The following is a 23374-nucleotide window of genomic DNA, read 5'->3' as shown; positions in this document are numbered from 1 at the left end:
GCCACCACCCCACCCCCACCCCAATCTCAGTGTCCAGGCGCAAATTTGAAGAGTGGGCAAGTGAATGAGGTACCAAGGGGCTGCCCGGTGTCCACTGAATAATCGAGATTCAGGAAAGACAAATGGGGGATGGGTGGGAATTGGGGGATGGGAGGATGCTGAATAGAAAAGTAACAGGAGGTTATATTCATAATTCCCAGGTGGAGGAGAAGATAAGGCTGGACTAGAAATCTAATTTTCCACGAGCTGATTCCCAATCCTTCGACAGTGACCGACTCTAACTAGACATTGCTTCTTTGGAATGGAAGCGGATAATTTTGTTAGACAGCAGAGTCTCGCATCTCATAAATAATTCAGTCCAGCAAAGTGCAAAACCATGTCAAATTAATAATAAATCACAGGTAAGACACAGACAACAGCTTCTGCCCTCTCTGTTACCATTATCCTTTTAAGAATTACCAATTTTGTCAAGGGTCAACTATTTTTTCCCCCACTGGTAGACATTATCTGTGCTTGTACATTTACTGCAGAGAGCCATTAAGCCATTTCTTTAGGCCTGAATGAGCTCAACTGATGAAACTAATTAAAGTGGCCCAATGTTACAGGCCATATGATGCCTGCCTTGAACCAGATGTTTGGCAGATCAAATCCCAGGGACTGCCTGTCACATCAGCCCACCTGCTGATGTCAGAAACGAGATTGTTCAGCTTCCCACTGGGACACAGATGAAGTGTCATTGCTGCAGTGAGATATTTTTGGCGGGGGGGTTGGGAGAGGAATTGACAGGTTGCCCATTAAGAACAAGTTCACAATTTGGCACCAGTACAACCGTATTCCAATCAGAAATGGCTCTCCTCAGCGCTTTTTTCCACAAAGGCATAGTATACACAAAGGAGCCAATTTGCGAGCAATCTGTGTCGGTGTGAAAGCCACTTGTGTTTTTCATCCTGAGGCAGTGCTAAAGTGAACCTAGGCCAGTTTCTGAAAGGCGTGCAAATGCTCTCAGTTCTCCCCAGCCTTCACTTTATCTGTCACCCAGTGAGAAGATAACTAAATTCACATTGTCAGTGGTTAGGTCGAGGCAGCAGGCAATCCTGAGGTGCGGGTAGGGCACTGGACTTGGCTTCGCCAAACATCTGGCTTTGAGGTGAGCACTCATATACCTGGGCTGCTGAGAAATTTCCATTCTTAACTTTCCTCACTTTAGTCAATTTAACCCTGAATGAGGCTCGAAAATTGTGGGCACAAGAGCTGAGATTTTCTGTGCCCGCTGGTGTAGGGCATGTTCAGTGGCATGAGTGGACAATATGGCATGATTGGTTTCACGATGGCGTGAAACCAGTTTGCAATCGTCTGCTCAGCCCACCGATGGCATTTCCTGCCATCGGATGTCGGGAACCTCATTGTAATACATCTGCATATCATAAAGCCAGCCCGCCAGACTCATCCCCCACCCCCGCTGGATCGTTTGCCCGCCCACGTTGGTGGGAAAACAGGCTGGCGTGTTTCACAACAGCACATAAGCGATGCGCACTTGGCAAGCTGCACTTTGCTCAGGGCTTCAAGGTTTGTTTGCCTACCTTGCTTCAACCAGCACTCATAGTCATCAGCACCAGACTTCACAGACAGCACCACATCACTTTTAGGGGGGCTCACGGGCAGGTCTCTACCTAGCAGATCAGCCATATGTGGGCAGCTTTTCAATGGCTACAGGGCTAGGGCTTGCTTGGGGAAGGGGGAGAAGTGGCTGCAGGCAAGAGAAGAGGCTGCAGGATGAGGGCTGTACTGGGGAAGGGGGATATCCCAAGATGTGTGGGGAGGCCTATGTTGATCTATGAAATTGGCCTCAAGATGGTGAGGGCTGAGGAAACAGACTGGGGAGGAGGTGAGGCCAGATGGGCATGTGAGGGTATATGTGTGAGAATGGGTGATGATGTCCCTTGAGCTGGCAGTGAGTGAGATGCCAATGAATGTGTGATAAGCTTAAGTGTGTGAGTTTAGAGTGATGAGATGGTTGCCATACCCTGGGTACACGGATGAGATCATTCATCCTCTATCTGCATTGGATGGCCAACCTCTTCTGTGCAGCATTGGAACTGATCACCGCTGCCACCACCTGCCATGCTGGATTGGTGATGCCGCTGCCCATACTGCGGCCAGAGCAGGGGTGGAGGACATCACAGCGGGCCTCCATGACATCCAAATGGTGTTCCAGTGGCACGTCATTAAACCTGGGGGCTGCAATCTTTTTGCCCCTCGTGGACATCTTCCCTGCAGTAGTCATGGGTTGGAAACACTGAGATATATGCACATGGCTAGACTTTAAATATGGCACCAGGTGTAATGAAGCGGCAAGGTGATGTCATGGCAAGCGATTGAGAGCCCACCCATCATGGAAATGGCATGTTTCCCAGGAATGCATAAATATTGTCGTGGGTTTGGGATGATATGGCCTGAAAACCCGCCATTGGGGCCGGTGGGTAAAATGTCATTTTACCTCCCTGCTACTGCACTTAGTGCCAATCTGGGATGATTCTGCCCAAGGTTGCTGTAAAATTTATCACCTTCTACTGTGCAGATCATGTTTCACTGAGTGTACATAAAATTAGAAAGAGTATGATTTACCATTCACACTCACTCCTGTGGACCAAACCCCCTCTCCTCTCGTTAAACCCCTCAGTGATCAAGCTGGTTGACTTTTACTCCCAGGGTATTAAATTCCAATGTCCTCCTCACACCCATTATACTGAATCACAATGGGCCATTTTATATTACTATTGTCGAAAATCCATGTCTAAAGCACACTTTTGTCTTATTTCAAAAAGGCTGTTCATTTCAAAATATCAGCCAGATCCTTGCTGGATGCATGAATCTGAGAAGCTGATAATCTGATGCAGTCCTTCCCCAGGCAGTGATTCCATTAAAAGCCAACAAGGGCAAGTTTGCTTTGCAGGGATTTCAGAGTTTATAAACCACTCTTCAACAAGTCTGTAATTCCTCAACATCCACAAAGAACAGGCCCATTATTCAAAGGCTGGTCTCCATGACTGTCAGGTACTTCAAAAACTGCCATTTAACAAAGAGAGGGCCCATAAAATAAACAGGAACATTTATATTTATATAGCACCTCATCAAATTCAAAGATCTCTAAGAAATTCACATCCTATGCATGCACAATTCAAAGTGTAGTGACTATTCCTATTAGGCAAACAACTAACACCCCACAAACAGCTATCAGATGAATGACCAGTTCATTGGTTTCTGGTGGTGTCATTTGACCGTGGGACCTTGGCCTGCATGTTGAGAGAATGTTCTGCTATTGTTTGTAATATACCAGAAGATCTTTAATATCAGTAGGGACATGGTGGCAGGGCATCATATCCAAACGACAGACACCTCCAATGGAGCAACATTCCCTCGGCACTGCATTGGAGTGTCAGCCTAGATTAGGCACCGAATAATAGAGAGTATTACCAACTGAACCCTACTTGCACTATTTAAAACTCCTCAAACCCTAACGTTCTTATTTTGATAAAGGGAATCTTCTAAAGGGAATCTTGCTGGGGTACCTTTCCACAGTGTGCTCCCCATCATATTTGTGCCTGCAACAGTGAGTGCCAGCCAGCCATTTGACTGCTGCATGCATCACAGCTGAGTCCAATACTCTCCATCTGCACACACCTTCTGGTAGGAATAATCATGGAGTGATTAGCAGTGGGGTCACTGGCTGTTTTTCCTTTTCCCCAAATCTGGCGCACTACAACCAATTGCAGGAAGCCTCCTTCTGGTAGGACTGCCAATTTCAATGGGGCATATCGCTAGAGGTGGCTTCACATGACATCCTGTCCCCACACAAACACCATTCGTTACCCAACATGCCTATATTTTCCCAACCAATCAGAAAGCAAATATAATCTTCATTACCCAATTGGATGGTCACTGACAGTCGGTCAACCATCTTTTTGTTTCCCCAAATCATAAAAAGTTAGTATGCAGGTACAGCAAGTGATTAGGATGGCAAATAGAATGCTGGCATTTATTGCGAGGGGAATGGAAGATAATAGTAGGTAAGTTTCGCTGCAGCTGTACAGAGCATTGGTGAGACCACATCTAGAGTACTGTGTATAGTTTTGGTCTCCTTATTTGAAAAAAGGATATAATTGCATTAGAAGCAGCTCAGAGAAGGTTGACTTGACTTCTTCTTAGGATGCAGGGCTTATCTAATGAAGAAAAGTTGAACAGGTTGGGCCTATGTTCATTGGAGTTTAAAAGAATTGACACATATAAGATTCTGAGGGGATTTGATTGGGTGGATACCAGGAGGATGTTTCCACTTGTAGGAGAGACTAGAACCAGGGGACACAGTTTAAGAATATGAGGTCTCCCTTTTAAGACAGAGATAAAGAGAAATGTTTTCTCTCAAAGAGTCATTAGTATGTGGAATTCTCTTCCTCAAGAAGCAGTGGAAACTGAGTTATTGAATTTATTTAAGGCAGAGTTAGAAAGATTTTTGATAGACAAGAGGGTCAAGGGTTATGGGGGAAGATGGCAAAGTGGAGTTGAGACCACAACCCGATCAGCCATGATCTTATTGAATGGTGGAGCAGGCTTGAAGGGCTGAATGGCCTACTCCTACTCTTAAGTTCTATGTCCCTATGATCCTCCATGGCTGCTATTTATATAATCATCCAAAGTGTTCAGATAAAATTTTTAACCTACAAGTTTTTAATATCCCAATTATTTTTCTCTTGGACTACTTACTGCAGATTAATCCATCAATTCGGAAGACGCCAAGACAATCTTGGGGATCGATTCCGAGATTGATCCGAGTAAGCCATTTGAAGCTGGAACAATTAGGTCAACAATTAGCCTCAGCTTCATTAGACTTGGGAGAGGAGTGAAGGCATGCAGGCTGAAGTTGGGGGAGGGGTGTGCAGTTGGGGGTTAAAGATTTACCAGATTGTTTTCCATTCACCCCTATACATAGAGATGTATTGAAACGGTCAGATTTAGTCGTGATATCACCCAGGACTAAATAGCCTCCTCTGTTTATGCACAAAGGACGGATAGTTGCACAGCTGAGGAGAAGTAAGGAAAGGGATGGCGCCTGGAGGAACTGCCCCCACACCCCCTCCCCCCCCCCCCCACCCCGCCCCAGCACTAGTCAGGAGCATAGGAAACTGGAGGGAATAGGACAAGAAAAATGTTCTTTTTAGTCTAGAGCTTTCAATGACTGCAAAAGGAAATCAGGTTGCTGGGAAAATAAATAAGCAAAGACAGCAGAATAAAATATTGTATGGATATTGAGACAACTTTGAAGTCAATGGAAGCACAAATACCCTAGCTTAAAATGGAGAAATGTGAATCAAATATAAAAACTAACAAAGCAATAGGAAGATAGAGCAGCATGAAGCAGAAGTAGGTTATCTGAGAAATATCAGCAGGGAGAGAGGCCCATTTATCTTGCTGGCTAGCTGTGCTCTTTTAGATTGGACAGTTATAATTCCATTGTTCAGATAGTGTCAGCTGTGTGGCAAAGCTCAGGCTGAGGTAACCTACCACTCTGTCCTTATCCGCTATCTGTTGTTGCTGTAATGAGCACATCAGCTGATAGGGATGTCTGGCTTCCCTGTGAAAAACTCAAGTGTTATGGCTGCTTTTCCTCCATTCCCTCATGTCAGATCTTAGGCTGTAATTCTGAACAAAACAGAACATTTTAATTCCCCTGGACCTCGTTGCCTTAAGTAATGATTAACGAGGAGATGATCTCACTGCAGGGAGCCCGGCATTGAGTGGTCATCAATCTGTGCTGCACTTACCCTCCCATTTCAGACCCTCTCTCATGCCTCATTCTCCGCAATCTGATGACATTGATGTTAAAAGCACCATCGGTTAAATGTCGATTTGATCCTTTTGGTTTCAGTTTTCCCCTCCTTGTGGGGGTATGAATCCCGAGGTGCCTTTTGCAGCTCTAATACCTTAGCCACTTTCCAGCTAACACTCCAGATAGTGGGTGTCTATGGTCTATTCAACCACAAGCTGCATTGCTGCCCAGCCCAATCCTGTTCTCACTCGATATCTGCACATGTGTGATTTGTGACAGGGACAAACAGCAATTATTTCTCCCTCACTACACCCCCACAAGCAGGTCTGAGTCCAGTTGTAAGGCTTAAAAGTCAACTTTAACCAAGACCAACCAATTGATCGCAGATCAAGAACTCAATTAGTGACTTTTCTGACTTGTGTGGCTCAATACCTAACCAGATAGTGCATTTGCACACTGACTCCCTCAGGCGAGCTTTGTCTTTAGCTTACAAACTGCTCAGATGACAGATGGATTGTACGTTAACTCAGGGAGACAGTAATGGATTACTGAAGAGGCGAAAAACATAAACATCTTTTCGACTATATAGAAGCAATACACTGCAGGGCTCTTTGATAATGCAGCGAGTACATGCACTGAATAACATGGCATTAAGCCATACATGCCAGAAAGATCCCACAATCAGTCCCTAATTTGTGATGAGTTAGCTCCACTCACCCGCACTTTAGACCGTGCTTTACAACTAGGTTAATGCTCCTGCACTATTGTAGAGACACAATAAAGTACCTAGGGCTTCCTGCTTGATTCTTATCCATTGATCCCTAATGGAAAGTAGGTACAGATGTACATATTCGATAGACCATTCAGCCCAGCTTAATTCATCTCAAGCCTATACGTTATGAAAGGAACAAAAGCTTCATCATCAGCATTGTTCAAAGTTGAAGCAGAATAAGGACAAGGAGACATAGACATGAACCACTAAAAGGAAAGTTCAAGGATGACAATAGTGTGCAATTGTTCTGCGTTCGATTATGTGAGACTGTTTATTATTGATGCTCAATGAGCTTGAATGGTTAAGCATGGGTGTGGACTCGGAGAAAAGCAAACAAAGCTGTAGAAAGTCTGAGCTGTTAGCATTAGTGCAGGCATTTTGTGACTGCAAAGATAATTTAAAGCACTGTAAAGTTCTTACACACATTGAAACTAGTGTCAGTACTTCAGCTCTGAGGTAAATCAAATATATAAAATATACAGCAACCACCTCATTCCTGAGGCATTTGGCTGTTGTAAAGGAGGATTGGTGCTTGGGAAAGCAATTATTGGACCTTGGCGGGTAACATTTTGGACATGGATGTGATGCCTCCAGTGGTTAAACAGCCATGTGAAACTCATTGTTTAGGTTCAACATGGAGATGACTGGTTACTTTTTGGCTATCTGTAGAATTGCATCTTGAGAGGAAGGAGTGGGGGTGTCCTGGTGAGAATGGGGCATTTTATAATTTCTTCCCCTGTCGGTTCTAACCTGTTGTTGCACTGGTGAGAGGTGGGGGCGGGGTGGGGGTGGGTGCAGTATTATACAGGACGCACAGATAGATTCACTGACATCATTTGTTTTATAAACCACTGCAGAAGCACATGATTGCTGGATGGCAATGTCCTACAAAACAGACTGACAACGAAAAAAAGCGGCCGGGGAACGCTCACAGTCAAGGTTGAAAAGGGTCTGAGAGGCAATGAGGAAGCAGTAAAGAGATGTCACCAAGCTTGAGTTTTAAAAGCTTTTGGGGGAAGGGAAGACTAGATGAACTGAGGAATCTCACCAGTTTAAAGTCTTGGGAACAGGAGTCGGAGATGGTGCAATGAGTCTTGATTTAAACACAGTGGTGAGCGAAAGAATAAAAGATCCCTTGTGGACTGTGCTTAATTCTTTCCTTCTCCCTTTTCTCCTCCAGCCCCTTTCTGTCTTTCTGCAGTAGGCTATGAATGTGCCGATTCCTGTCAGAGAGCTGCCTTTCATCTGCCTTTCATCTGCCTTTGCTCAGGGTGTCTCGGGAGGCTGTCAGTCCTCCACATACAACCCCAACAACCCCCCACGCCCGCCAGCAACTCTGTGCACTGTCAACAACTAGGCACAGCCTGAAGAAGTATGGTGATAGTGCTGCTCATTTGTGAAATAAATGAGTATGATTATAATGTGTTTTATAGCTATAATGAAATGTTACAATCCAGGAGTTACAGTTTAGAAATAAAGCAGTGTAGGGAGTGGGAGAGATCCTCTTTTCATTTTTATGCCTCTTCATTCTGGGAGTTCTGTAAATCCCTCACTCACTTTCCTCCCCGGTTTTCAAAATGTCCTGAAAACTCGCTGCTTGACACTCCAATCTTTCATCTTTTTCCTTTCTGCTCATTTTTTTCCTCTCCGCTCTGTGAACATGATTTTTTTTCTATATTAAATTATGCCTTTGTGAAGTGCCTTTGGATGTTTGTCTACAATAAAGTTTCTATATATATGTAAGTGCATAAATCATTGAAGGTGACAGGACAGGTTGAAAATAAAGCGGTTAATAAGGCATTTGGGATCCTGGGCTTTATAACACGAGACAGACAACAAAAGCAAGCGAGTTATGGTGAACCTTTATAAAACACGGGTTCAGCCTCAATTGGAGTATTGTGCTCAATTCATGGCAATGCACATAAGGAAGGATATGAAAGTTCCAGAGAGGGTGGAGAATAGATTTACGAGAATGATTACAGGGATGAGGTATTTCAGCTACATTGATAGATTGGAGAAGCTGGGATTGTCCTCCTGAGCAAAAAGGGGAAGGTAACGAAGGCATTTGATAGAGATATTCAAAATCATATGGGTTCTGGACAGAGCAGATCGGGAAAAACGTTTCTCATTGGCAGAAAAATTGAAATCCGGACGACACCAATTTAAGGTGGCTGGAAAAGAACCAGAGGCGACATGAAGCAAAGCATTTTTACACAGTGAGTGATTAGGATCTGGAATGCACTGCCTGAGAGTGTGTTGGAGGCAGGTTCAATCATGGCTTTCAAAGTGAACTTGGATAATTAGCTGTTGAAAAAAAATTGCAGTGTTATGGGGATAGGGCAGGGGAATTGGACTAGCTAAATTGTTCTTGCAATGAGCCGGCATGGGCTCGACAGGCTGAATGGCCTCCTTCTGCGCTATAATCATTCTACGATTCTAAGTTGTTGTTTTAAAGGTGTCTTTTGGCGCAAGGAAAACAGAAAGACTAAAGAAATAGAAGCTTCATCAAAGTTGGTGGGAGCTGGTAGCATTCTTGCCTTCAATCTGAAATTGTGGGTTTGAGCCCCACTCCAACACCTCAGCATTTATTCTAGGCCAATACTGCAGTTCATTGCCTACGGGATCACTGCATTCTTGGGAGTTAATGTCCTCCAGGTGACACATAAACCCAAAGTTCTGGCTGCCTCTACAAATGGGCACAAAGGGACTCGTCCTGGCCAAAATTCCTCTCTCAACCCATATCAAAAGGGATAACTTAATTGAGCACATGTACAAAATCTCTATTATGTTCACCTACATAAGCAACAGAAATTACACTTCAAAAAAATGATCTGTTATATCTGGGATGGACAGGGAATGCAAATTAGTCTCAAACATAAAATTAAACCTGTGAGAACTTTATCAATTGGAGAATGTCAAATGTTTAGTAGGATCTACCAGACAGGGTAGCCAAAGGTAGTGGAACTTCCCCTGGGTTTTCCTGATCTCTCCCTTTAACATCAGTGGATACCCCACAGAATCAACATATTCTCTGCCATTTCTCTGCAATTTCTGCCAATGTTTTGGTGGAGTCACGGCAGCAGATCAGGATTAGGCCCACATATATTTCAATTGCATCTCCAGAACATGGCTGGATGTTGGGATGGGGGAATTTGGTTAATAGAGCTTCAATGGGAGAGTTTTGGTAATAGAATGTGAGCCATAGTGGGAGAGTTTGGGTAATAGAGGGATGGAGCTTTGATAGGGGAATTTGGATGATAGGGGGTCAGCTGCATTGGGTGAGTTTGCGTAATAGAGGAATGAGCTTTGATGGGAGAGTTTGGGTGATAGAGGGCGATCTGCGATGGGAGAGTTCAGGCACTGAAATGAGCTTCAATAGGGCAAATGGACCTCATCTTGTCCCTCATATTGCTCATCTCCTTGTGTAACCCACAGGGATTCTATTGATTCCACTGCATGAAGATGGAATCCGACAGGTTATTAACCCTGTCACCGCTTTGATACAGAGACACACAGCAAAAAAAGAGCCCACAGGAAGCAATCCAAGCTGTACCACAAGGGAGAAGGGAACAAGCTGTGGCAATTGACATGAAAGAGAGTTCAATTAATCTGTTACACTAAGCATTCTCAGATCCCGGATAACTCTTAATCTTTTAGAATAATTTTGTTTTAATCTCCATGAAGCATTAAAATAATAAGACGGTTCTTTTCAAAATCCCCAGGTCACAGCTAGGTCAGATTCATAAATAAATTAAACCTGACATCGATTTCCATTACTGTGGATGAAAGAGCTCATTTAATAAATCCCGTGAGATCTGATACAGAGCTATAACTCTTTCTCTTTAGAAAAGAAGTTTTGCTTTAATGCATTATAGTATCAAGTGTTAGGAAAATAGCAGCGACACAACCTCCTCCACTGACTGCAGGGCTAATATCCCTCGGGTGCTGTCAGCCCTCCAGTATTTGACCCAGGCAGTCATTCTTCATACATCTGCTCTGACGGAGAAAGGCAAGACAGCTATTCAACCAAAAGGGCCCTCACAGCAAAGCTCAACATTTTCCTTGGCCTACTTAGCACCCAGGCATTTTCTTGCAGGGGGCGAACTGGACATTGGTCAGGAGTTCTGGCTTGCTTCACTCTACCTCCCCCAGTCCAGGGATGCCAATGCCAAAACACTGCCGCCTGACTGAGATAAACTAAGACAACACAGACCATGGCCTGAAGCTGTTGCTTAATTGGTACTAGAGGGAACATCAACACATTGGGCAACATTTTACATTCGGTGTGTGGGCATGCATCCAACATGCCGGAATGTAAAACGACATGCGATGACGTCGGGTGTGCATCCCGAAGTCATTGTGCTGTTTCACGATATTTCGTTCGGTGGGTGCCCACCAATAATTAAAAAACCTATTAAGGCCATTAACGTACTAACTAACTTCAAATTTATGCTGCCCGTCCAACCTAATGGTTGGCGGGCAGGCGAAAAGGCCAAGCAGCCTTTATATTTTTTAGGAAACCTCATCCATGAGCGGGATGAGATTTCCTAAAGCTAATACTGATTATATTATTTTAAAAATATAAACATGTCCCAGCTCTTGGGACACAGTCACATGAGGGGACGTTTCATTAAATTTTTACTGTCCTTGTATTTTTTCTCCAAAAGTGCTTCAATCTCCCTGAGGCAGCTTCGTGCCTCATGAAGATTTAAGTACTCTTTTGCGCACATGCACGGAAGAGCGCTGGACCCAACTCTCCCTCCTGCCCCCACCCGTACAGGCAGCACTCAGCGCTACCGCTCGCGATCCACGCAGGGCGGGCCTTAACTGGCCCGCCTGCGTGAAATTGCAGTGCGGAGCCGATCGCAGGCGGCCTAATGACTGGGAAATCCTGGCCATTGAGCCAATCATTAACTCCACAGGTGCCACAGTTGACTTTGGTCATTCTGCACTGTCAGATCATGCGAGCTGTGTTGTAGCCTATAGAAGCCATTCTGTTTGGACACAATTTTACAGGTCAAAGATTAACCCGGTCCCATCTATTGATACAATCACATCAATCAACAGGCTCTGAGTTTTCCATTGGCTGAACTAACCCAAAAATATTAGTTTCTATTTTAAAAAAAGTACCTGCCACTGAACTCAATCATTCGAAACAGTGAAGCAAAATACTAAAGATGTATTTAAAAATATTAAAAAAACATGTTAGTACACAAGGGGCGAAATCAAATAAAGACAGAGAAATGGTAGGAAACAACTTTGAACTGGAGAAAGGATGGCGCTAGGTAAAGTATTCTTTTATTTTACATAAAACTAATTACTTTTATTTTAGTACCACAGTGTTAATAAATCCTGTTTCATTAGATTTATTACTGTAATATTAGTGACCAGCTCATCACATGTGAGCTGCAAACAAATAATACGAGTCAGACTGCAGTTTTCCTGAACCCAGAAACAGTCACTACCAGTTATTTTTTCACAGAATGACACAGCAAAGAAGTTAGCCAATGTGTCTTTTCCAGCGATCTTTCGATTTGTCCTGCTCCCTTTCTTAGCAATGAAGGTAGGTAGCAATCCTCTGTGTGACGTGGAGAATTAAAATACATTTGCTGGGGACCATGTATTGAGTTTAAGTTACAGAAACCGGCTCTTTCAACAAAATGGCAAATTCAAAAGGTGCCCACTCTGCTGTATGTTTCCTGAAATATAGCTGACAGACAATCAGCTACTGGCTGCAGCCCTATAAGAATGCCTTAAGAGTTAATACATTAGGGATGAGAACTAGGAGGCCACAGCTGCTTGGAGAAGCAATTTATCTCTGGAGAGAGCAACCCAGAATATATCTTCAACTGAGATGCCAGTTCCAGCCCGTTAGACCTCATTGGTTTTTCCATGACTCCCCCACTTGTTATTAAAGAAACAATGAGTACCTTCCCTCCTCACAATTCTTTGAACAAGATAGATCCCTGAGGTTAAGGTCTCAGTGCTCAACACAAAATCTTTCCATTAGTGTTAACTGTTTAAATTGTAGGTTACTTTGCTTACATTTCTGAAGGCTTACAATAAGAAGCCCCTCAGATCTTATCCTTCTGGGATATCGACACTATTCAACTTAATGTCTTGTCCAATAGAAGCTACCTCCGACACTGCAGCACTCCCTCAGCCTGGCACTGTGGGCCAATCTAGACATGCTCAAGTCCTGAAATGAAGCTCCAACTTGTAAGAAAATTCCTAAGAAAACCTAAGAAACCTAAGAAAATTCAAATAAGCCAAGGTGAAACTTGACTGACAAGCAGTCAACTTTCCTTGGGGGAGACCAAAGGATTAGGAACAACAGAAGTTAAAGGCACTCTGATAGGTTAGTTTTGAAATGCACTATGTTGTGTCACTTAACTACATAACGCAGGAAGACTTAGGCTTAGTCTCTAGCCTATGCTGAGCTAGCATAATGGAAAGAGACCAATTGGCTTCAGTGCCCCAGGGATGAAGAGGCAAGAAAGTCTGAGTTGCCAATTGTATTTCAGTGATCTTAGTTGGAAGTCGCATGTGTGGAAGTCAGGCAAGGATGGGGTCAGGCTGGACTGAGCATATGCAAGCACTCACTGCCCAGGTTTCTGAATGAAAAACAGTTGCTTTGGCAAAACATTAATCCCAGCACAACTCAGAGACTGTAGGAGAGGTGAGAGAAATTGGGAGAGGGGCAGCAAGGGAGCTGGTTTTACTGTAATCTGGTCTGTTAGTGCTTTCCTCCCGTTCTCTTTTTCTTATGTCTCATCACTGATATAAAGAATTGCAAAACTGTCATGTGAAGATGAAACTGCCAGTATCAGCAAGCACTATAACTGTGTGTACAGGCATTGGATGATCACTCTGAATCAGGTCAAGCACTTCATCATCATTCACATCTCCTCTGGGATAAACACTCATTGGTCTCTTGAAAGAAGATGAAGAGCTTCTCATTTCACCTTAATTTCATGGGCTACATGGGCAGACAGCTATCAGTTTGTGGAATATATGAGCAATCTCCACTGAGGTCGCTCTGAACTCAAAGGTTAAGGAGCAATAAGATCAATTGTTGAGTCACCTGCAGAGTGTGAGTATGAGTAGGGTGAGTGTGCGCCAAATCAGATTGTAAAAACGTACCTGCGAATGCTTTCGAGATGTGGTCCTTTTTCCACTCCCAGGGCTGGTCGTACTCATCAGCAGGCCGTTCATCATCTTGAGGAAGCCGGCTCTCCCGTATCTTCTGACCGGCTGCACTCTCGGCATCCGACTCAGTGTCATTTTCCTGAGGCTCATAGGGCGTGTCATAGAGCTGGAGACCCTTCCCGCGTATCTTCTCTCCTTTCCTCTGGAACTCTGTGGTGGCATTTGAGAAGAAGAAAACAGTTATTATGGAGGTGTTACACAGGTCTCTTTTGCTCTGGACGTTTGGTTAAATATAAGTCACAATGCAGTATTTTGTTTGATAACGCTCCTGTGAAGCACCTTGTGACATTTTACGACATTAAAGGCACTACCTAAATGCAAGTTGTTGTTTTCATAGGATTTAGTATTGGTTCTATTATATATTAAGCATTACTTTTGAGCCAATGAACTCTAACATTCTGCAAGACACTCCTAATGTGACACTCTCAATACAACATCTCAACTGGACTCAGGGCTACCACCAGTTGTATATCCAACAGTCATTTACTTCAGTGTTATACTGCTCTAAAGGCTCCTTCTAGACACAACCCAAGTTTGGAAGCACAGACTCTATAATTGTACAGCTGGATGTTTTTCCACAGTTTAAATGAACACTGTGTGATCCTGCCCTTGGGCAATACACACACACACACACACACATGCAATTCTAAGCAGAGGTCACCTAACAGCAACGAGGACATGAGATGGGGGCCGGCGGGTGGGATAGACATCTCCTTCCTATAGGCTAGGGCAGCAAAGTTACATTTGTGCTCCTGCTGCAGCTGAGATCGATTAAGTTGGCTGAGGCTAAACATCAAACCTTGCATCTCCCTGGAGGGTCTATTTCATGGTTACGGGATTTCCTGACCATTTTTCCACAGAAGGGATTTGGGGAAATTGGGCTATTAAAGTAAATTTTTAAAGTGTATTCTCACAAGTTTTTAAACAAAAAGTGCCAAGACGAAAGGTGGTTAAAATGCTCGTGGGTTAGTCTGTCTCATAATCAATAAGTACCTCACACCAACTGTGTTGGGAGACCCCCTCATCCCAGCTGTTTGCCAGGAGTTTCTGACATAGGCCTTCCTCTCAGATTATGAACACAAGAAAATAAAAACCAAGGCACTGATAGTCAGGCTTTTACACAAAAATTCCACAAGGATGATCTTAGAACTCAAAATTAGAATGCTGCAGGATTATTAGAAGTTATTCTGTTCAACTCAAGCAAGATGACTCACGAATGTAGGGAAACATAATGTTTTCATTCATTTGTATTCTTACCTGAAAACAAATTTTACTCATTAAACTTAATATCCAATCCCACCTTTGTATATTCACCTCCTGTTAAATAAATATATTTATTTACTTTAAATAGATAAATTAATTTTTAATTAAACCTCATCAAGCATTTTAATGGTTCATCTTTGAGAAGATTGGAGAAATGCACATGAGGGTGTGTAAAGGACACCAATATCAAGTTCAATCACAAGTTAGGGGTAAAATGTTATGGGCAAAGAAATAGACAAATTGCAAAAAAATGTTTTGGATTGGGGGACAGAGGATTTTAGTAAAATAAGGCAGGATCTGGTCAAGGTAGACTGGGAACAGTTACTTATGAGGAAATCTGCAGACAAGCAGTGGGGGGCATTCAAAAAGGAAATGGGGAGGGTACAGACTCAACATGTTCCCTCTAGGGTGATAGGAAGGAGTAAAAAGCCCAGAGAACCATGGATGACCAGAGATATTCAGATCCCGATGAGAAGGAAAAGAGAGGCTTTTAGCAGGTACAAGGGAAGCAATTCAGCGGTGGCATTAGTGGAGTACAAGAAGTGCAGGGTGGAGCTTAAGAAAGCAATTAGGAGAGCAAATAGGGGATATGAGAAAGCTCTGGCTGGTACAAGTAGGGAAAATCCCAAGATATTCTATAGGTATATCAATTGGCAGAAGATAACCAGGGAAAGAGTAGGGCCCATGAGGGACCAAGAGGGCAATCTATGGGCGGAGCCACAGGACATCGATAGACTGTTGAACGAGTACTTCACATCCGTCTTCACCCAAGAGAATGAGGATGAAGGTATCAAACTCGGGGAGAGAGATTGCGAGGTTCTTGAGCAAATTGATATAGGGAATGACAAAGTACTGGAGGTGTTGCAAGGCTTAAAAGAGGTCAAATCTCCAAGTCCAGGTGTACCAGACTGCTGAGGGAGACAAGGGAGGAGATCGCAGGGGCTCTGACCCAAATTTTTAATTCCTTTCTGGCCATGGGGGAGGTGCCAAAGGACTGGAGAACAGCTAATGTGGTTCTGCTATTTAAGAAGGGTTGTAGAGATAAACCAGGGAACTACAGGCCAGTGAGTCCCTCGTCAGTGGTAGGGAAACTACTGGAGAAAATTCTGGAGAGAATCTATCTCCACTTGGAGAGGCAAGGTTTGATCAGGAATAGTCAACATGGCTTTGTCAGAGGGAGGTCATGCCTAACAAATTTGATTGAATTTTGAGAAAGTGACCAGGTGTGTAGATGAGGGTAATGCAGTTGATGTAGTTTATATGGATTTCAGCAAAGCCTTTGACAATGTCCCACATAGGAGGCTTACAAAGAAGGCAAATGCACATGGGATACAGGGTAATTTGATATTCAAAATTGGCTTAGTTGTAGGAGACAGAAGGTGATGACAGAAGGATGCTTTAGTGACTGGAAGCTAGTGTCCAGTGGCGTACCACAGGATCTGTGCTGGGTCCCCTATTATTCATCATTTATATAAACGACATAGATAACTATGTGGGGGGTAGGATTAATAAGTTTGCGGATGACACAAGATTGGCCGGATGGTTAACACTGAGGTTGAGTGTCTTGGGCTACAGGACAATATAGACGGGATGGTCAAATGGCAGATGGAATTTAACACTGAAACGTGTGCGGTGATACACTTTGGAAGGAGTAATTTGACAAGGAAGTGCTCAATGAATGGCATGACACTAGGAAGTTCTGAGGAACAAAGGGACCTTGGCATCTGTGTCCATAGATCTCTGAAGGTGGAGGGGCACATTAGTGGGGTGGTGAAAAAGGCATATGGAACACTTGCCTTTATCAATCGAGGCATAGATTACAAAAGCAGGAAGGTCATGTTGGAGTTGTATAGAACCTTGGTGAGGCCACAGCTGGAGTACTGTGTGCAGTTCTGGTCGCCAAGTTATAGGAAGGATGTGATTGCACTGGAGGGGGTGCAGAGGAGATTCACCAGGATGTTGCCTGGGATGAAACATTTAAGTTATGCAGAGAGGTTGGATAGACTTGGGTTGTTTCCGTTGGAACAGAGAAGACTGAGGGGCGACCTGATTGAGGTGTACAAGATTATGAGGGGCATGGACAGGCTGAATAGGGAATAGCTGTTCCCCTTAGTTGAAGGGTCAGTCATGAGGTGAGGGGCAGGAGGTTGGGGGAACGTGAGGAAAAACATTTTTACCCAGAGGGTGCTGACAGTCTGGAATGCACTGCCTGGGAGGGTAGTGGAGGTGGGTTGCCTCACATCCTTTAAAAAGTATCTGGATGAGCACTTGGCATGTCATAACATTCAAGGCTATGGGGCAAGTGCTGGTAAATGGGATTAGGTAGGTAGGTCAGGTGTTTCTCACGTGTCGGTGTAGACTCGATGGGCTGAAGGGCCTCTTCTGCACTGTGTGATTCTGTGATTCTGTGATTCTACATTGTTACATCCCTAGCTTATATTAATGCAAAGTTAGATATGGGGTTGTCTGGGTGCCCTCTCTCAAGTTACAATGAGATTTACTGTACTCAAGAGAATATCTGACGCAAAACTCTAAACTTGTAACAGGATAAAGCATAAGTATTCTGCTGTTATGATAATCAGGATGAAGATTGACATTATCACACTAGATTATGCTTGAATTCAAATGCCCTGGTTTCTCATAAACTAGAAATACCCTACCCTGTGCATCCTTCCTCTTCCTTGCAGCCTTGCTGCGTTTATGTTGAGAATCATTGTACTGCATCCTACATTCAACTCACTTTTTTCCCAGAGCCCCAGATGGTTGGAGCTCTTCACTTTCCTCTGACTTTCCTTCTTCCTAAAATCTGTCCAAACTTAGGGTCACCTGATCAATATTTGTTCATTGACTCATCTTCTCCCCTACTCTGTCCTGCACGGTAAGCCTCAGCCTGTTATTGAGATTCATCAACTAATAACAGGGTGAGTCACACCTGGAGAAGCGTTTGAAAGAAAGCTGATAATTATGATGTCGTGAATATTGTTCCTGCACTTTCTCTGGTTTTTAAAAAATACAAGACCGTTGCATGATAAAAAAAAGTAAGGTTTGTTAATTGTGTATCAATTGTATTTAATTATATGTAGGCGAAGAATCTTAATTGGGGTTTCACTTGGGCAGATATAAAGAAACACTCAGTAAAACAGGGGTGGTAGAGTTAAGAGGTTTATGCTTGTCACATTTCACTCTGTAAATAAATGTTAGATTGAAAAAATTGGCTCCAGTTCTATCCTTCACCAACTAACTTTCTAGAATATAACACTATTTCCTTGAAGGTGTAACAGTTAGGATTTGCAGATGGTGCTGCTATGGCCAAGTCAGGGAATAAGATCAATTAAAGGACTTTCAGTAAATGGACCACGTGTTGTGGTACTGAGCCATGAAAGTCAGGAAGGCATCACGTTTCATCTTATCAAGGGTGCTATAACTGTGCCCATGTCTAGATTCTGAGAGAACGGTATGCTCTAATTGGCTTGTGAGCCATAAACCATGACCAGGGTCCTTGGCCCTAGATGTTATCCATTGACTCCTGTGTCTTTTAGGTGAGGACAGGATTATGCTCAGCTGTGAGGTGTTCCATGGCTGAATAACCTTCCAAAAAATGTATAAACATGCACAAGAAGATTGGCTACTTGGGTGAGGAAAACAAGCACGGAGAGCAGTTGAGAATTCAGTTTAAAAAGGGAGGGGAGAGTGGGGAGACTTCTTTTTGCGATAAAGCGCAGAGAGCGGCTAGTCTGAGGACTGACTGGGTTCTGAGAAAGTGAAAATCTGATGTCAGATGGAAACAGGAAATAGATTTTTTAAAACTCAGGTAATTTATTATAATTGGCAGGTTTTATAAGGTTTCTAAGTAAGGCTTATTACCACTACTAAGTTGAAATAAGTATTGGTTGGGTTTATCAATATTGCTCAGGTTTACTAATAGAAATAAGTTTTATTAGTATTGATAAAGGTTTATTAATATTGGTAAGGTTTATTACCAGCAGTAAGATTTAATCACTCTCACAAGGTTATCAATTAATAAGAAATAGCAGAGCTGCTCCAACTTTGAGAGTTTCCAGCCTATGCTATGTGGGGACTCTAGGGCACTTCCTGTGTTCTGGGTCACCATGTGTGCAGCAAGTGTCATCAGTTGCAGCAGCTTGAGCTCCGGGTTGTGGAACTTGAGCAGCAGCTGGCGTCATTGCGGATCATCCATGAGGTTGAGAGTTACGTTTATTGTGTGGTTACCCTGTAGCTTATGAATATGCAGGGAGAGAGCGAAGGGGTGACCACCAGACAGTTCTAAAGGAACAGCAGGTAGAGCGGCAGGCCCCTGAGTGCATTCCGCTCTCCAACCTGTTTTCAGTTCTGAATACTGTTGAGAATGAAGGTTCACCTGGGGAGTGCAGCCAGAGCCAAGTCCATGGCACCACCGGTAGTACAGCTCCACAGGGGGGCACAAGGAAGTCTGGAAGACCAATAGTAGTAGTTGATTTGATAGTTATGGGAATAGATGGGTTTCTCTGTGGCCGCAGACGTGAATCCAGGATGATGTGTTGCCTCCCTGGTGCCAAAGTTAACGATGTCACTGAGCGGCTACAGAGCACCCTGAGTAGAGAGGGTGAACTGCCAGGAATTGTGGTCCACATGGGTACCAATGACTAAGATAGAAAGGATGTGGTCCTGCAGTCTGAGAGTAGAGAGTTAGGTAGAAAATTAGCAAGCAGGACTTCAAAAATAGTGATCTCCAGATTATGCCCAGTGCCACATGCAAGTGTGTACAGAAATAGACAGATGAATGGTGGCTGGAAAGATGGTGGAAGGGGAGGGGGTTCAGATTCTTGGGGCATTGGGACCACCTCTGAGGAGATGAGGCCTGTACAGGCCAGACAGAGTTCCTTGTGAGGCATTTTGCTAGTGCTTTTGGGGAGGGGTAAAACTAACTCGGCAGGGGTGTGGGAACCAGGAGTTAGTATTCCAGAGAATTAACAAGGAGTACAGAATATTTGGAGTGATAGCTAGCACTAGAGTTGGGAATAATAACTCAATAGGTAGGGTCACAGTAAAGGAGGCAGTAATGGAGTCTTAATCTGAGTTACTATGCATGTATGTGAATGCACAGAGTGTGGTAAATAAGATCGATGAGTTACAAGCCCAGATATAATGTTGTGGCTATAACAGAGAAGGTCAGGACTAGGTGTTAAATATCCCTGGATACAAGATGTTCAGGGATGATAGGAAAGGAATGGTGAGGGGTGGCATTATTAATAAAGGAGAGCATTGTAGTGATCGAAGGATGTCCCAGATCAAGGGCATAATCTGTTTGGCTAAAACTCAGTAATAAAAAAAGTGCAATTACATTGCTCAGTGTAGTCTATAGTGTTAACATTGAAATTGTGCTGCAATAGAAAACATGATTTAAGCTGATAAGTAAGCACAGCTGTCCCCAATTGGGGAAGGATTAGGGAATCATTGCGAGAATATATAAAGTAGTTCACTCTGGGTGTCCAGGAGGAACTAGGAGAGTCTGTGACTTTACTTTCCTGTTTTAAGGCACAGGCTGGCTTCAGAATCATTCTTCCTCAACATACAGTTATTGGAATTAACATATATGCCACAAACTAATAGGAAGGATGTAAAGGAACAAATCTGCAAAGAAAATACAGAAGGATGCAAAAATTCTAGAGTATTTATAATGGGGAACTTTAATTATCCAAATATAGCTGAGAAAGTAGTGGTGTAAAGGGCAGAGAGGGAAAGGTAGGGCAAACAAATCCAGAGCTCCCTAGATGACAAAGGAGATAGAAAGTAAGATAAAGAAGAAAAAGTGTGCTTATGAGAGGTGTCAAATAGAAAATATAATTGAAAACCAAGCTCAAGAGAGAAGGCTCAGAAGAGGCGAAGAAGCAAATAAGAGAGGCAAAGAGGGAATATGAAAAGAGACTGGCAGTTAATGTAAAAGAGAATCCCAAAGTTTTCTATAGGCATATAAATAGTAAAAGGGTGATAAAAGGAGGAGTAGGGCCAATTAGAGACCAAAAGGGGGATTTACGCTTGGAGGCAGAGGGCATAGCTGACGTACTAAATGAATGCTTTGCATCTGTATTTACCAAGGAAGGAGATCCTACCCAGACCATGATAAAAGATGAGCTAATTCAGATACTAGTTGGATTTAAAATTGAAAAGGAGATGGTATTGGATAGGTTATCTGTACTTAAATTTGATAAGGCATCTGTACTTGATTAGATGCATCCAAGGATACTGAGGCAAGCGAGAGTGGGAATTGCAGAGGCACCAGTCATAATTTTTCAGTCTTCCTAGACTCAGCAGTGGTTCCCGAGGACTGGAGAATTGCAGATGTTACACATTTATTCAAAAAAGGGTGTAAGGAAAAGCCCAGAACTACAGGCCAGTCAGTTCAACTTCAGTGGTGGGGGAACTTTTAGGAGCAATAATTTGGGACAAAATTAATAGTTACATGGACAAATGTGGATTAATTAAGGAAAGCCAGCCTGGATTTTTTTAAAGAGAAAGTCATGTTTCACTAGCTTGCTGGAGTTTCTGAGGAGGTAAAAGACAATTGATGAGGGTAATGCTCTTGATGTGGTGCACATGGACTTCTAAAATGTGTTTGAGACAGTGCTACACATCAGATTTGTGAGCAAACTTGTAGCTCATGGAGTAAAACAGACAGTGGCAACATGGATACGGAATTGGCTGAGTGACAAGAAACAGAGCGAAGTGGTTAATGGATGTTTTATCTGCTGGAGGAAGGTTTATAATGAAATTCCCTAGGGTCAGTTGGTTTTTGTGATATATATTAATGACCCAGAACTTGCTGTACAGGGAACAATTTCAAAGTTTGAGGATGATTCAGAACTTGGAAGCATTGTGACCTGTAAGGATAGTGTAGAACTTCAAAGGGACATAGACAAGTTGGTGGAATGGGCAGATGGTGGCAGATGAAGTTCAATGGAGAGAAGTGTGAGGGGATTCATTTTGGTAGGAAGAACATGGAGAGACAATATAAAATAAAGGGTACAACTCTAAAGGGGGTGGAGGGGCAGAGGGATCTGGGTGTAAATGTGTACACATCATTGAAGGTGGTAGGGCAGGTTGAGAGAGCAGTTAATAAAGCATATAGTATCCTTGGCTTTATTAATAGGGTCATAGAGTACAAAAGCACAGAGGTTATGTTGAATTTGTATAAGTCACTAGTTTGGCCTCAGCTGGAGTGTTGTCCAGTTTTGGGCGCCGCACTTTAGGAATGATGTGAAGGCATTAGAGGTGGTTTGGAAAAGATTCACAAAAATGATTCCAGGGATGAGGAGCTTCAGTTATGAAGCTCGGTTGGAGAAGTTAGGACTGTTTTCCTTAGAGTGAAGAAGGTTGAGAGCAGATTTGATAGAGGTATTAAAATCATGAGGGTTCTGGACAGAATAGACAGGGAGAAATTGTTCCTACTCATGAAAGGATGGAGAATGAGAGGACACAGATTTAGAGTAATTAGTAAAGAAACAAAAGTGGTATGAGGAGAAACTTTCTCATGCAGTGAGTGGCTAGGGTTTGGAATGCACTTGAGACTGTGGTGGTGGCAGGTTCAATTGAAGCATTCACAAGGGAATTAGACTGTTATCTGAAGAGGAAGAACGTGCAGGGTTATGGGGAGAAGGTAGGGGAATGTTACTGGGTGAGTTGCTCATTTGGAGAGCCAGTGCAGATAAGATGGGCCAAACAGCCTCCTTCTGCATCATAACAATTCTGTGAGGAGCCAAATCTGCTTGCTGCTTTTTGAAATGTATCCCTGTAACGCTATGAAAGGAGAATAGGAAAAAATAGAAAAAAATACTGGTTAAATTGTTAGACGCTCAAAGTAGCAAAGGGGTTAAGTCCAAGTTCAGCTCCAATGCCTTGCCAGTACTGCCATTGTTCTCTGTCAGTCTACCCACATCATTCACGATTCTCATCGTTGTCATATTATTTCTGTGTTGCAGGCAGTCCCCAAGGTTCCTGGTCGCCATGGAGATAAGAAGTTTCCCAATTAGCGTCTTTGCCACCTCAAGGTGAAGGGCAGCCATTATGGGCTACAGCTGGCTATGGCTTTATTCTCTCCCTACCCTTTCCTTATTTGGAGTGAGTTCGACATTGAGGGCAGAAGGGGCATGTCAAAGAGAACACAATTAAGAATTAGAAGAGAAAATGGTTTATTTTCAGTCTTTTATTTGTGTTGAATTTCTCTGGGTTCAGCATACTCCCTCAGTTATATTGCAGTTTCCTCGTTAGAGGCAGAGTTCTAACATATACAATACACCACACAGGCCTCC

At 43.3% G+C, this 23374-nt stretch overlaps 1 protein-coding gene across 2 annotated transcripts in view; it reads right to left on the bottom strand.

Annotated features, from left to right (window-relative positions):
• LOC121286740 (SH2 domain-containing adapter protein F-like) overlaps positions 1–23374 on the bottom strand; it is a 276315-nt gene that overhangs the window by 119124 nt on the left and 133817 nt on the right. For both annotated transcript variants that reach the window (XM_041203762.1, XM_041203759.1), the window contains exon 4: positions 13740–13955. In XM_041203762.1, coding sequence (XP_041059696.1) covers positions 13740–13955 — 216 coding nt within the window. The remainder of the gene's footprint in view (positions 1–13739; positions 13956–23374) is intronic.

The sequence above is a fragment of the Carcharodon carcharias genome, chromosome 14 (genome assembly GCF_017639515.1).
Source record: "Carcharodon carcharias isolate sCarCar2 chromosome 14, sCarCar2.pri, whole genome shotgun sequence".
Taxonomy (NCBI): domain Eukaryota; kingdom Metazoa; phylum Chordata; class Chondrichthyes; order Lamniformes; family Lamnidae; genus Carcharodon; species Carcharodon carcharias.
This window is presented reverse-complemented; position numbering and strand designations above follow the sequence as displayed.